At 34.1% G+C, this 12,517-nt stretch overlaps 1 protein-coding gene across 2 annotated transcripts in view; it reads right to left on the bottom strand.

The window, feature by feature from the left end:
- Positions 1–4,586: 4,586 nt before the first annotated feature.
- LOC108702289 (disintegrin and metalloproteinase domain-containing protein 23) overlaps positions 4,587–12,517 on the bottom strand; it is a 96,924-nt gene continuing 88,993 nt past the window's right edge. For both annotated transcript variants that reach the window (XM_041578357.1, XM_041578358.1), the window contains exon 26: positions 4,587–8,813. In XM_041578357.1, coding sequence (XP_041434291.1) covers positions 8,768–8,813 — 46 coding nt within the window. In that variant the 3' untranslated portion in view covers positions 4,587–8,767. The remainder of the gene's footprint in view (positions 8,814–12,517) is intronic.

Genomic DNA, 12,517 nt, shown 5'->3' with positions numbered 1-12,517 from the left:
TCCAATTTGCCATCTTTGTAGGGGAGCTGGACACCTTAGTGTCAGGATAAGCCCAGGATCGATCCCTGGTTTCCTGGGTTCTGGACACGGCACCTTGCCAGATGAGCCACCAGGGGCTCTTGGGGCTCATCATGAACTCTTGTTGTTACTTATGCTATCTGCCTGTTCACAGTTTGTTCTTCTGTTCCTCCCTATTCTCCACCCACCTCGTTTACCCTCATGTGTTCCCCATTCCCAATTACCTGCCCTTTATTAACCCCGCCCTGAGCTTTGCTCAGGGCTGAGTCATAAATTTTTCTGTGCTGTTGTATCCTGGATCCTGTGCCCTAAATGCTTTGGACTTTGATTACCTTGTTCCAGAAATCCTTGTTTCCTGTGTGAGTACCCCATTACCTCGTATCCCGTGGAACCCCTGTTTTGACTTTGGCCTGACCCTATCTTCACCTTGCCCTACTTGCCTTTGTTTACCCTTTTGTTGCTATTAAATCATCGTTTCAACCCTGCCCATGCCTCCTACCATCTTTGGCTACACCCCAGGGCTTCCCCCATATCCGCTCCCCAGGGAGTGGCTCTCCTCGATCACCCTGGTTCCCAGCGGTGATCATTACACTTAGACCTTTAGGAGTCTAAATGAGGAGCATGCCCTTCGTTATTTAGATGGTACCATTTTCACATATTTTTGCTAAAAAACACCTTTGTAGGATATATCACTTAGTGAGTCCCAGGTTAAGGATGAATCACCCATAACACATGGCAAGGGAGCTTTTGGAGTCATATGAACATGGTGCTGGGCTGGTGAATGCTGATCTGTCCCTCCAGAACCCAGCACAGGAATAAAATACTTGGGGCAGAGCACACACTATACTACACTGTGTCTGGCACAAATAGCTGAGCTACAAGAACTTCAATATATGAAAAACACTTTTCAGATTTCAGATGTGGATGCTTACACTAAATAGAATAGGTAGTACTATGAGTAGCAAACACTTTCATACTGTAGGTAATTTGACTAGAATTAATCACTTCTTAAACCTTCTTTAACCTTTCTCTTTGCTGCATTTCAGTAAAATAAGAATGACAAAGAAATGCATAGGGGTTTATTGCACTGGGCCTATAGCTGAAGTTAAGTTTATCCCAATTTTTATTAGCCCTAAATAATAATATTAGCAGTATATTTTTACTAATATCTTGGAATGTCAAAAACCTTTAATTTATTGCATAAGAAAAGTTTTACATGAATTTATTTTTTAGCATTTCCAAATATCTTTAAAACAGCTTACTCTGTCCTATTCTGTGAAATGTGTAAGATGTTACATGTGCTATGACTTGTCTCTACACGAACAGGTCCTTTTCTGTTTTGTTATACTCTGGACTAGCTTATTCTCTTACTGTGATTCTGCGAGCACTGGACTTCTCAGGGCTGAAGGCATCTCTAAAAATCCAAGAGGCTTCCCAAAAAAGAAGCTTAATCACCAGCAGTCAATTCTCAAAATAGGTTGTGGGTTAAACGTTGCACTTCTTGCCTGGGGTGTCAACTCCATTCATGCATACTTTGATAAAGTTGTCACCCACCTCTTTGTCTTTATAAATAAGTGCAGAGTTCTTGGCTTTATAGGTATAGCTACAGAACCACATCCCATGCAGATCATTCATACAATGCAAACCTCAAGAAATGAAGCAGCTGAAGTGTTTTATATCAGTCAGATTTTCATTGAAGCTTAATAATCAATGATCACGTTTGCAAAATGAGCATTAATTTAAAGCAAAAGTAAAGAAAATAAAGGTGCACTTGAAAAGCCAAAGTTCTTACAAACCGTTTAAGAAATAAAAGACTAAAACAGCATTAACAGTAATCAAACATGGAAGAAAGCAACTCATGAATAAAAAGAAATTCAAGTATTTTATAAACATTTACAGATATTTGTGCACTTTCCATTATTGCATAGTAAAGAAAAATCATAAAATAAACTGCCATTTCTGATCACCTTAGATTGCCTTGACATGCACCTATTGGAATTCTGATAAAAGCTGACCATTATCATATAGAATTAACTTATTTCCATTGAGTCGTGCAGAAAAATAACAATACTGGCAAGGATATTTAGATTAATAGTGGATGACTATAGTCATATGTGCATATATATGTTTGGCTCTAGTAAACCAAAGACGGGAAAGTGTCTACAGGGAACAGTGCTGTTTTATAACCTTTACCATTGTGATCATCCTAACTGACTGCAATTGATTATGGTTTGTTCAATGATGTAGTAGATGAGAGCTTAGTTAATAAGAGCTTCTGTTTGGAACACACAAAACAGAAATATTTTCTAATTCAAAGAAGTGCTCATGTTTATGGAATTGATTAAGAATCAACCACATGTGTTGTATCTATCCAGCAGAATAGCATATATATTTTTTTCTTCTAAATTAGGGTAGTTGTTAAAGGAAAACTATACCCCCCAAACAATGTAGGTCTCTATTAAAAGATACTGAGTAAAACAGCTCATGTGTAAAACCCTGCTTCATGTAAATGAACCATTATCATAATAATATACTTTTTTAGTAGTATGTGCCATTGGGTAATCTTAAATAGAAAATTGCCATTTTAAAAAATAAGGGCCGCCCCCTGAGATCGTAAGATTCACTGTGTACACATACAAACCACATGTAAGGTCACGTGAGCCAATTAACAGACAGAGTTCTGCCTTTTGCTTCAACACTTCTTCCTGTTACAGTTAGTGTTGTAGTATTTCTGGTCAGGTGATCTCTGAGGCAGCACAGATAGAGTCACGAAATGGTGGCTCAAGGCAAGAGATGTAAAAGGGCAATATTTATGTAAATATATATTCCAGTTTGGTAAGATTCTTTAATATGTCATTCAATTTGATATAAACTATCTGTTAATTAAGTATTCATTTTGGGGGTATAGTTTTCCTTTAAAAAGTAGAAACCATACATGTATATAATCAAGGTTTGGTCTACCAGAAAATCAAGGTTAAAATGATTAATCTTTCAATGAATGTACCATATACAAACATGCTATAAATCCAAAAAGAAGCCAAAGAGGTCTTCACATTATAAACTATAAATTAACATGTTGCAAGTTTCTTGTGCAGACCAATCAAGCTTGGAGAAAATGAATTGTACCTTTAATAAGGAGAAATGTTTTAATTTTCTAAGCAGCAATTTATGCTGACCAGCAACAATGAAAATAGCATTCTCAAGGGACAACAAGGAAAATATTTGTTTTTATCTATCAGGGCAAAGTTATACTCTGGATATTATCATGTTTCACAATCAACACCTCATAATCTGAAGTACTGGAATTTTGGCAGAAAGGCCTTGGCTCTCTGAAAAGTTTCACATTTTTGCTGCATTCACAAAATTAGTTTAATAATTCCACGATGGCCTTGAAGTGTTAAAATGCACCCAGTGACAATGTTTTAGACCACCGTTGACTCCAATGTTCAGAAATCTGCACAGGACTGCAACGAAGCTACAAGATTTAAGTTTATGTAGCAGCTTCTTTTGTTTTCTTGTGGTCTAACATCTCATTTCTGTGATTTACAGAATAAAGTATTTTTTCAGAAAATTGACATTTTCTTGTTGACGGGAAATACAAAACCAGAGTTTCAGAAAACAAATTTAAATTTTGACTGTAGAATGTTGCTTGCATAAAAATAATAGCACACTGAACTTGGTTTATCAGCTTGACAATCATTTTGATAATAGCTATACTGTACATACTTTAAAACATATTGAGAATTTGGTATACTGAAGGATTAGTCGTTTGAATGTTTTTACAATTATGAACAAAATGTCCATACATCAGTGTGTCAATTCATCAGTATACTTAATGAACTGCTTTTATCAATCAAATTATATTTCATCTTATGGTTACTTTAATTCCTCTTGCAGTGCTGAACTCTTATATCGCTGAGAAAGTGGCTGAGAAATAAAAACCATTGCATTAAATTTAACACAATGCTCTTCTATGAAAACTTCTTGAACAACTGAATTTGTACAAGTCATTTTGCTTGTCACTCTAATAGGGTTCCTATTTGTCCCTATTTCCTGGGGACATGACCCTGTTTCAGGGCCTTAGTCCCCGGGAAAATGTCCATGAATGAAATGATTCTCGTTTCACATACAATGCTCACTCTCTGAAGGCTCATATATGCACAGAAGTCTCAATAACAAATTCATTACATACAGAAATGCAAACAGAATATTCATTTACTAGAAAATAAGCTAGTAGACCAATACAGTTTTAGAGAATAATTAGCTTTTGATCTTTAGGCCTAAAATACAATATTTTGAAAAGAACACAATACATGTTGTTAGCTATTTTTTATTAGCTTGAGATAATTGTTTTGTTAAATAAGGGTTCACCTTTAAGTTAACTTTTAATAGGTTATAGAATGCCCTATTCCTAGCATCTTTGCAATAATTTATTTTTTTTTATAATTTTTGAAACATTTGTCTTCCTCATCTACGTCTTTCCAGCTTGCAAATGGGGGTCACTGACCCTGGCAGCTAAAAAACTATTGCTCATGTGTGACTACCATATTATTATTTCAGGCCCCCTCATTAATAATCTAGTCTCTCATTAAAACCACTACCTGGTTCCAAGGTAAACAAGACCCTAGAAACTGATAGCTGCTAAAATTCTAAACTGCAAAGTTGCTGAACAAAAGATAATTACTGAAAAACTACAAATAATAAAAAAGAAAAACAACTGCAAATGGTCTCAGAATATCAGCATACTAAAACATTAATTTAATGGTAAACAATCTGTTTAATCATTCCTTTTGCTAGAATTCTTCCAGTCTTCCACTGAACAGTTTCCATATTCTGTAACTTTTAATGATAGTCATCTTTTATAAATAAATTCAAAAGACCATCGAAAATTGGGAGAATGATACTTATCACTATAATGCCCCCAACAACTACACTAAGAGATATAGTTATATCTGCATTTAATTTTATGCTCTAAAAAGTGAACAGTTTACTGTGAATTTAACTATAATTATGTAGCTGCAGTTTTTAAACCAATGTCGAGTTCCCCTTTTGCGTATATTCCCTATTTAAAGGCTTAGGGTGTGCTATTTATAAAAGTGTGTATGTGGAACTTACATAGGAATTTAAGCAAAACTTTTACAATCAGTGGAATTTCATCCATGGAATTCTATTGATGTGTAAAAATGTTTAATTAAATTCAATGGACTTTGCAAAGGGGAATAATATGTAAAATACTAACTTCATTTGAATAACTACACAGGTTTCCATGGAAGTTTACTAGACTTGCATGGCCTTTTACACAATTTTTTACTTTTTAATTATAATGTATTTTCAAATGTGGTGCAGAAGATTTGGTGCCACTTATGGGTATATTTGCTAAAATTAAAACCAGGGAAAGCCTGGATAATTTTTCTACTGTTATTAAACCCTTTACCGACTTCCTAATACTAACTACCAAGAAAATTTTCCCAACAATCAGGAAAGCGTTTAACAAGTTAATGGATTTATCAAATCAGATAAAAATTGCAATATGTTAAAATATACTTAAAGGATAAGTAAACCTTTAAAATAAGTATATGTAAAATTGATAAGAGTTCAATTCTAACACTGCACATTCAAGAGTTTGTTGTACAGTATTAGTACAATACAAAAAAAAGAACAAACTGGCAGCGATTATCATTGGTGTCCTGGACACAGCAGACTAACATTTTTAACTTTACTGTTGCAAATTTCACTGTACTGCATATGAAAGCTATCAGAACAGGGCAGAAGATGTCTGGGACATGGGGAAGGATGACAGCACAGTGTGGCAGGAAAAGTACCCTGGCCGGTGCACTTTTCAGGGTACAGGACCACTGGTCCATGGTTAGTTATATTGACTGGGGCGGTAACTAACACACTGGTGAATTTCACTTTACTTGTCCTTTAAAGATCAGTTTATATTACAGGTTTTAATCCATTTATATATCAAATTCATCAGCCATCCACTTGTTTGTGCCATGCACTTGTAATCGAAATTGGGTGAAAGTAATCAAAATGCCCTTTCCATCCCCCACCTATTTCAGTTCCTCCTGGGGTGGATTAGCATGCAAAATTAGATTTTCTCTGTATAAGTGTAGCTAGCCCAAACAGGGTAATTGCATGTGCATTACATTTCCATGAGGATGAATGTGACTACAGATCTGAATACTCTGATCTACCCTTAACATATCTGATTGCACAGATCCATCCATTCCGTATTTTTTATTACTGGGATGGGCTTTCCTCTGACTAATCTGAACAAATGACATACCATTGAATTCCAAATATGCCACTATCATAGGTTTATGTAATGCTAGTAAAGCCTAAAAGAGTTTTTAGAATTTATGACTAAAGAAAGGTAGATTTTATCAGGTGATGGATCTGCTTAACAAAGGCTATGGTTTTAAATTACTAAATTATAGTATTATATCACACAATCAGTATATAGCCAAATTTTATAAATAAATGTAATACCAATAATGTTGTCTGCCTTTTACAATTACAATGTGTATTGCAAAAGTGCAGCTGTAAGTAACCATTTTCAATTAATCAAGCCCTAAGCAGGACACTACTGAATATTACTGAATTCCTCTTAGTATGCTAGAGTAAGGGCAAAATGTCAGCCAGACCTATGTCTGTCAACTGTATATGTTGGTGTGTAATACAACAATAAAATACAATAACAATTGGGAATATAGTAGTCATTTAGAGAAACTTTCTCCTACCACTCCTTTTCAGTCTCTCAACTGCATAGAGAAATATTATGTATAAAAACAGCAATGTTTTTGGATTAGCGCCTAAAGCAAACGGAGAGAGTAAAAAAAAAAAACAAAAAGAGAAGGAAATTTGATTACCATTACTACATGTGATAACCCAGTTACTGTCCTCTTGTAAGTAGGCAGTTTAGCCAAAGTTGGTTTGGAAAGCACGTAAAGTTAAATATCCATGGCACTGGAAGAAAGTTTGTTTTAAAGGGAAGTCCACATAAAAATTAGCTTCATCTCTCCAAACACCGGGTGTTCCAGAAAGAACCAGAATTACTACACCATATTCTCTATTTCTGTTTGTTTGTTTTTTTACTCTGTCCGTTTGCTTTAGGCACTGATCCAAAAACATTGCTGTTTTTATACATAATATGTCGGTGTGTACAGTATATTAAACAGATTCTTTAAATACCACCACAATTCTGTTAAACTCAGGTGCTACTGATATGTATACCAAAAGCCAATTTAAACATTTGAGAACATCTGAACAAAACAAAGTGGCATAAAATTCAATTCAGAAATCAGAATTGGACTGATAGGATGATCCCTAAACAAAGAATAAAAATATCTTCTATACATACACTGTAAGGAAGGAGTAGACTTAGGATGAAAGTTTAAAAATGGCATAGACTTAATTATGTGTAGAACGTTCCAGACAATATGTCTGTCTGTAAGATGCAGCATTTTCAAAATAGGTTTTTACTAATAAATACATTTTTAACTTATAAATATGAAGAAGTAAGAGAAAATATTGTGTATACACAGATACACCAACTTACCTAAAATAAAACAATGTATTCCTAAAAGATACATACAGTATTTACATGCATGTGAGAAATGAACATAAAAAAAGAAATATATATATATAAGCTTGGCACTTTAGTGAATAATTTGAGTATGTAGCAAGTTTTCTATTTTCATACATTATGTACAGGAACTCTCACGGCAGCAACGAAAAAAAAAGTTAATTTTAAAATTCTTAAATACATATCAATTTACATTATATACTTAAATGTGTCTTTTTTGGTTTCAAGCATACAAACCTCATTACACTTGTTTTGTGCCAAAATTTCCTGCATTTACATGCTCAGTCTGCCTTAGTAATGTTTGCAAGCCCAGCAGCGTGCCTACTCTACATGCTAGAAAAAGTGAAGGGGCAAAAAACTCATATATATATATATATGAAAACCCTTTTTTTTACATTTTCTGTTTTTACATTACATAAAGATTTTGCTGTCAGAAAATCCCTTCCAACATCCACCTACAAGAATTTTCATATATACAAGTCCTTAACAAGTTGATCATTTTAGAATTTCATCTCTCATGGCTTGGATTACGGAAGAGTGCGAGTTTCAGGGCCTTAGCTGCTCAGTGCCTCAGTTGTTCCCTGAATCTTAAGAGATGACAGCAATGCACATTTAGTTTGTTACTTTTTCAATCGCTTCATAAGGGTCCCAACTTGCATTCTTCATTCTTGAAGGTTGACTAAATTTTTTCATCCTTGTTTTTGTAGCAATGTGCCATGCAGTTTTATCCCTTTCAAAATTTCATGCTACTGGATTTTATCAGTAAACAGTAAAAAAAGGTAAAAGTCATGACAAAGTTTGGAGATGCTCATTTGGTGCCAAAAAGCAATCCTGCAAAATGTAGTTTTTATACTTGCCTAAGTTTTGTTTAAAAAGCTATTGCACTCAAATTTCCTTTAATTAATCAAAAACAATATTTTCTGTAGGCTGGATTTGATTTCAAGGAAACACTTTGCTTGTGAGTTTTTTTCTAATATTCTGGAAAAAAACGATGTGTATATTACTTCAAATCTCCATTGTATAAACCCAAGAAGCACTTGATGTTTATTAGCATTTCGCAGATTGTAATGGATGTAATGGGTATTTTTATCGAAGTGCTCTGTGTCCATCCTACCAATTTGCCAGAATTGCAGGAAGAAAATGTCCAGCTGCATATGTTCATATTCCTGATTGTGATGGATCGTATCTTCGCTTTTTGACATTTCTTGTCGATCACATTGAAGGTGTAAAAGAAGAGCATAAAAATCAGTTAGTTCTATACATAACAGATATGGATTTATGGCTTTACTTATGACAAAACAAAAAGGTCACCAGGTAGCTTTTATCATCATTATTATTCATGTGAATATGATTTTGTGAATTCCTTTTAAATAAGTACATTTATATTTTTAAATAAAATCCGATATAAATATTGACTTCTGTTATGATTACATTTTTAAATCCCAGTTTGAATCATGTAATAAACAACACTTTATTTAGTAGCTGAAACCATTTGTGGTTCCACCTGGTAAGCCTTTCTGTGCCACAAGTAAAAGCAAATTGTATGCTATAATTAGCTCACACAGATAGAATGCACATTAAGGAGAAAGGACTCAGTTAGTGGTTAGTAGAATAAATGTGCAGAAGCATTTTTTGTTAACAGATAAAGCGTGCTGATGCCCATTCTCCTTACATAGTGTAACCTTATACTACATTTATCACAACATTACAAGGCAACAACAAACACAGGGTGCAACCTCCCCATAATCTGGCTTTATGTGGGGCATCAAGCAACGGGTTCATGCATTCAGTCTGGTTAACACTTAGCATATGCACTACTACCGCCAGCAAGTTGGCATGCAGAAACACAAAACAGTAGTTTCAATATATGCATATGCAGCCTTGTGTTCTGTGAAACACTAGTGAATTAATGTAAAAAATATTCCAGTCCAGAAGAAACACTGTTGTAAATATGCACCAATGTTCATATAATCAACACTAATAGCTTTGGCACCCTAAAGCATTGTCTATTGTTAGAACATTTCTTGGGTAAGAATACTAATGTTATAGCTTAGAAACTACCCACTCCATTGTAATAAAAATCACACAAAGCACAAAAATCTGTCAAATTGCCCACTTGAACGGTTTACCCATGCAGTCGACAACAGGAATCATTTTAAATAACAGTAATGAGAGCCCAGAACTTTCACGCTGAACCTTTTTCCATATGGAAAAGACAAACCATTTATTGTATTATAAAAAATAACTGTAGAGTCCCATATTCCTTTGCCTTTTGGCTTATTACCCAACAATAGCAAATTATATTATCCGTACTGCAACTACTCACATTTTTAGAATTTTGCTTAGTTCAGGCAATACTTAAAGTGGTGTGGCTATATTAGTTAATGTGTTATCTCTAGTATAGGCTGTAAAATGCTTGAATAACTAAAAAAATAAAATATGTCACTGGCTTGAAGTTATCTGTTTGTATTAAATAGAAGAAGGAAATCTTTATCTATATGAAGAATGGCAATAAAAGTAACATGTCAACTGCTAGCGCAACATGCAACTCTCACCTAATAACTATAAACTGACAGTAAACATACAACTACTTTTACAGACAAAAACAAAAGGTATTGGGATGCATCACAACACATGGTTAAGGGGTTCTCCAAAATCCATATGTTTGTATCAATTCTACGGCAAAGCCCTTATTTGGAATGGAGCTAGAAGTTGCAATATAACAAGCTATTGGGAACCTCATAACAATTATATAACTCCAACAAGATACACAGGGCAATTATTTTACACCCAACAGGTGTATTCCAATACATGAATGAACAAGAATTATAAAATAGAACAGTAAGAGAGGGCCCTGCTTGCTTCTAATAATGAAAACAACACCTCACATTTAACTATGTTTGATGCTTTGAACAAATTTGGCACATTAAACTCTTGTACTTTGTGCCAACATCTCAAATATGTTTTACAGGGTATGCCAGTCATTATGGCAAATGGACAAAATAAATGCAGACTAGTGTATCCTATACAGTTATATGAATATCATCATCTGTCATGTGGAAAGTCAGAAATTCTCTATGGAAGCATCTTCATCTGTGGGGACTGCAGTGGTCAACATTTATTAGAAGATGGATCTATGAATAAAAATCTTATAAAACTTAAAGATAAGCTTGTCAAAACCATTCACTAAAGTATAACAAGGAGTTATAATTGTGCAATATTACTTAATATTGGGTTTCACATCTGCTCTCTAAATTAAGCAATTTGATTCCCACAATTCTGCTGACTTATCTTCTTTTGCTGCTGTGACCACATATGGAAAATATACAGTCTGTGAGCAGATGCTGAGAGACCCTTGTTGCGAAGATACAGGTGCAGTAAATTATTTTATTTTGGCTCAGACAAGTTATTTCACATTGAGGTTCTCATGTCAGAATAAATAGGCCAATACATTAAACACAAATTACCATCGTCATTTTTTTTATTGTTACTGTAATTTCCTTAACTTTATATATCCAGTATGTCTCACTAGAGAAATATTTTAATCAATGTGTCTGTTCATCAGAAGACATTTGTGCAATGGGGTACAGAAGAACTAAAGATCACCACTCTAGACTTTACAAGAATGAAGTTTTCCATATTTGTAATTAAGGGAAACCAATAGGAAGGCAAATTAGATTAAACCAATATGATTTATCACTATACTGTAGATGGGGCAGCCTAAGGCAGTTGGGGCATTTACTCCAGCTTAAGGGCAGATCAAAAAGTGTGACTGACAAGCTAAATGAATGACGTTTGACAGGACTGCTTCAAAAAGTTTTGCTACAGAAGACCACATCACTGAATACTTTCACTAAATGCATATGCAAACACTATTAAAGGCTCTTCTTCATGTGAAACTAAAGTTGCTATTATTTTTCATATATTTCCCATCTGTCATAAACAACACATGCATTTCAAGCTGTGATTTAGGCCAGGCTAATGTTTTTGAGGTTCTGCTACAGCAATATATTCTTTTATATAAGAATTTCTACTGATGGTATGGTTGAAAAGGTTTACCATGGCTTATATCTATCAATTTTTATGTGACAAAGATAAATGGGACTTTGGGTGGAAAGAGGAGAATTTTTTTTTTTTTGCTAAAGCAGATTTAAAATTGTTTCTATTCCTTAACGTGTGATTATTAAAATGTGTGTTAAAAATATGCTCATTTTATATGCTATTCTTGCTAAAACTAATCATAAATTAATTATTGCCCTTACTCTATAATGAAGTTTATAATGAGAGATCATTATTTGCACCACAATTTGTAGCATCCCAGGTCAGTCTGGGACTTCACTATTTCACTCGTAAACATTTCAGTATTTCATAAAATAAGGCACAAAGTTTGCTACAAGTCTAATAATGTATAGCAGTCAATCAGCACATAGCATTTACTGGTCACCTACCGTATATAAAATGATAAATCTTATTGGTTGATGTGGGTTATGGTGTCTTGTATTACAAACAGAGGTTACTATGTTTTATGTAAGTAGTTGATAAGATAAATGGGCAAATTTATCAAAGTGTAAAATTAAAGCTCACCATAGTAAAATTCCACACACACCATTTCTAGATTTTTAGAGGCATATTTAGAAATGGTGAACTTTCACCCATATCATTTCTAAATACTGTACTGGTTTAAACAGCCACTCGCAACTGCCACCTTGTGAAATTGTCTAGCTCAGATTGCTTTTTGAGTGCAGTGTATCGAATAATTTTTTGTTATATTTGGAAATGAAAATGTACTTCTATATGCTATACTGTCAAAAGTATGTAAGTTGTTGCCTCAGCAAATGTGCCACTATTTAAAACAAAATTCTGGTATTAGAGTATTATACTGAGAAAAATTTTAGAAAACAAAATATC

Source organism: Xenopus laevis, chromosome 9_10S (genome assembly GCF_017654675.1).
Source record: "Xenopus laevis strain J_2021 chromosome 9_10S, Xenopus_laevis_v10.1, whole genome shotgun sequence".
Taxonomy (NCBI): Eukaryota; Metazoa; Chordata; class Amphibia; order Anura; family Pipidae; genus Xenopus; species Xenopus laevis.
Note: the sequence above shows the minus strand (reverse complement) of the source record. Positions and strands in the feature narration are given on the sequence as shown.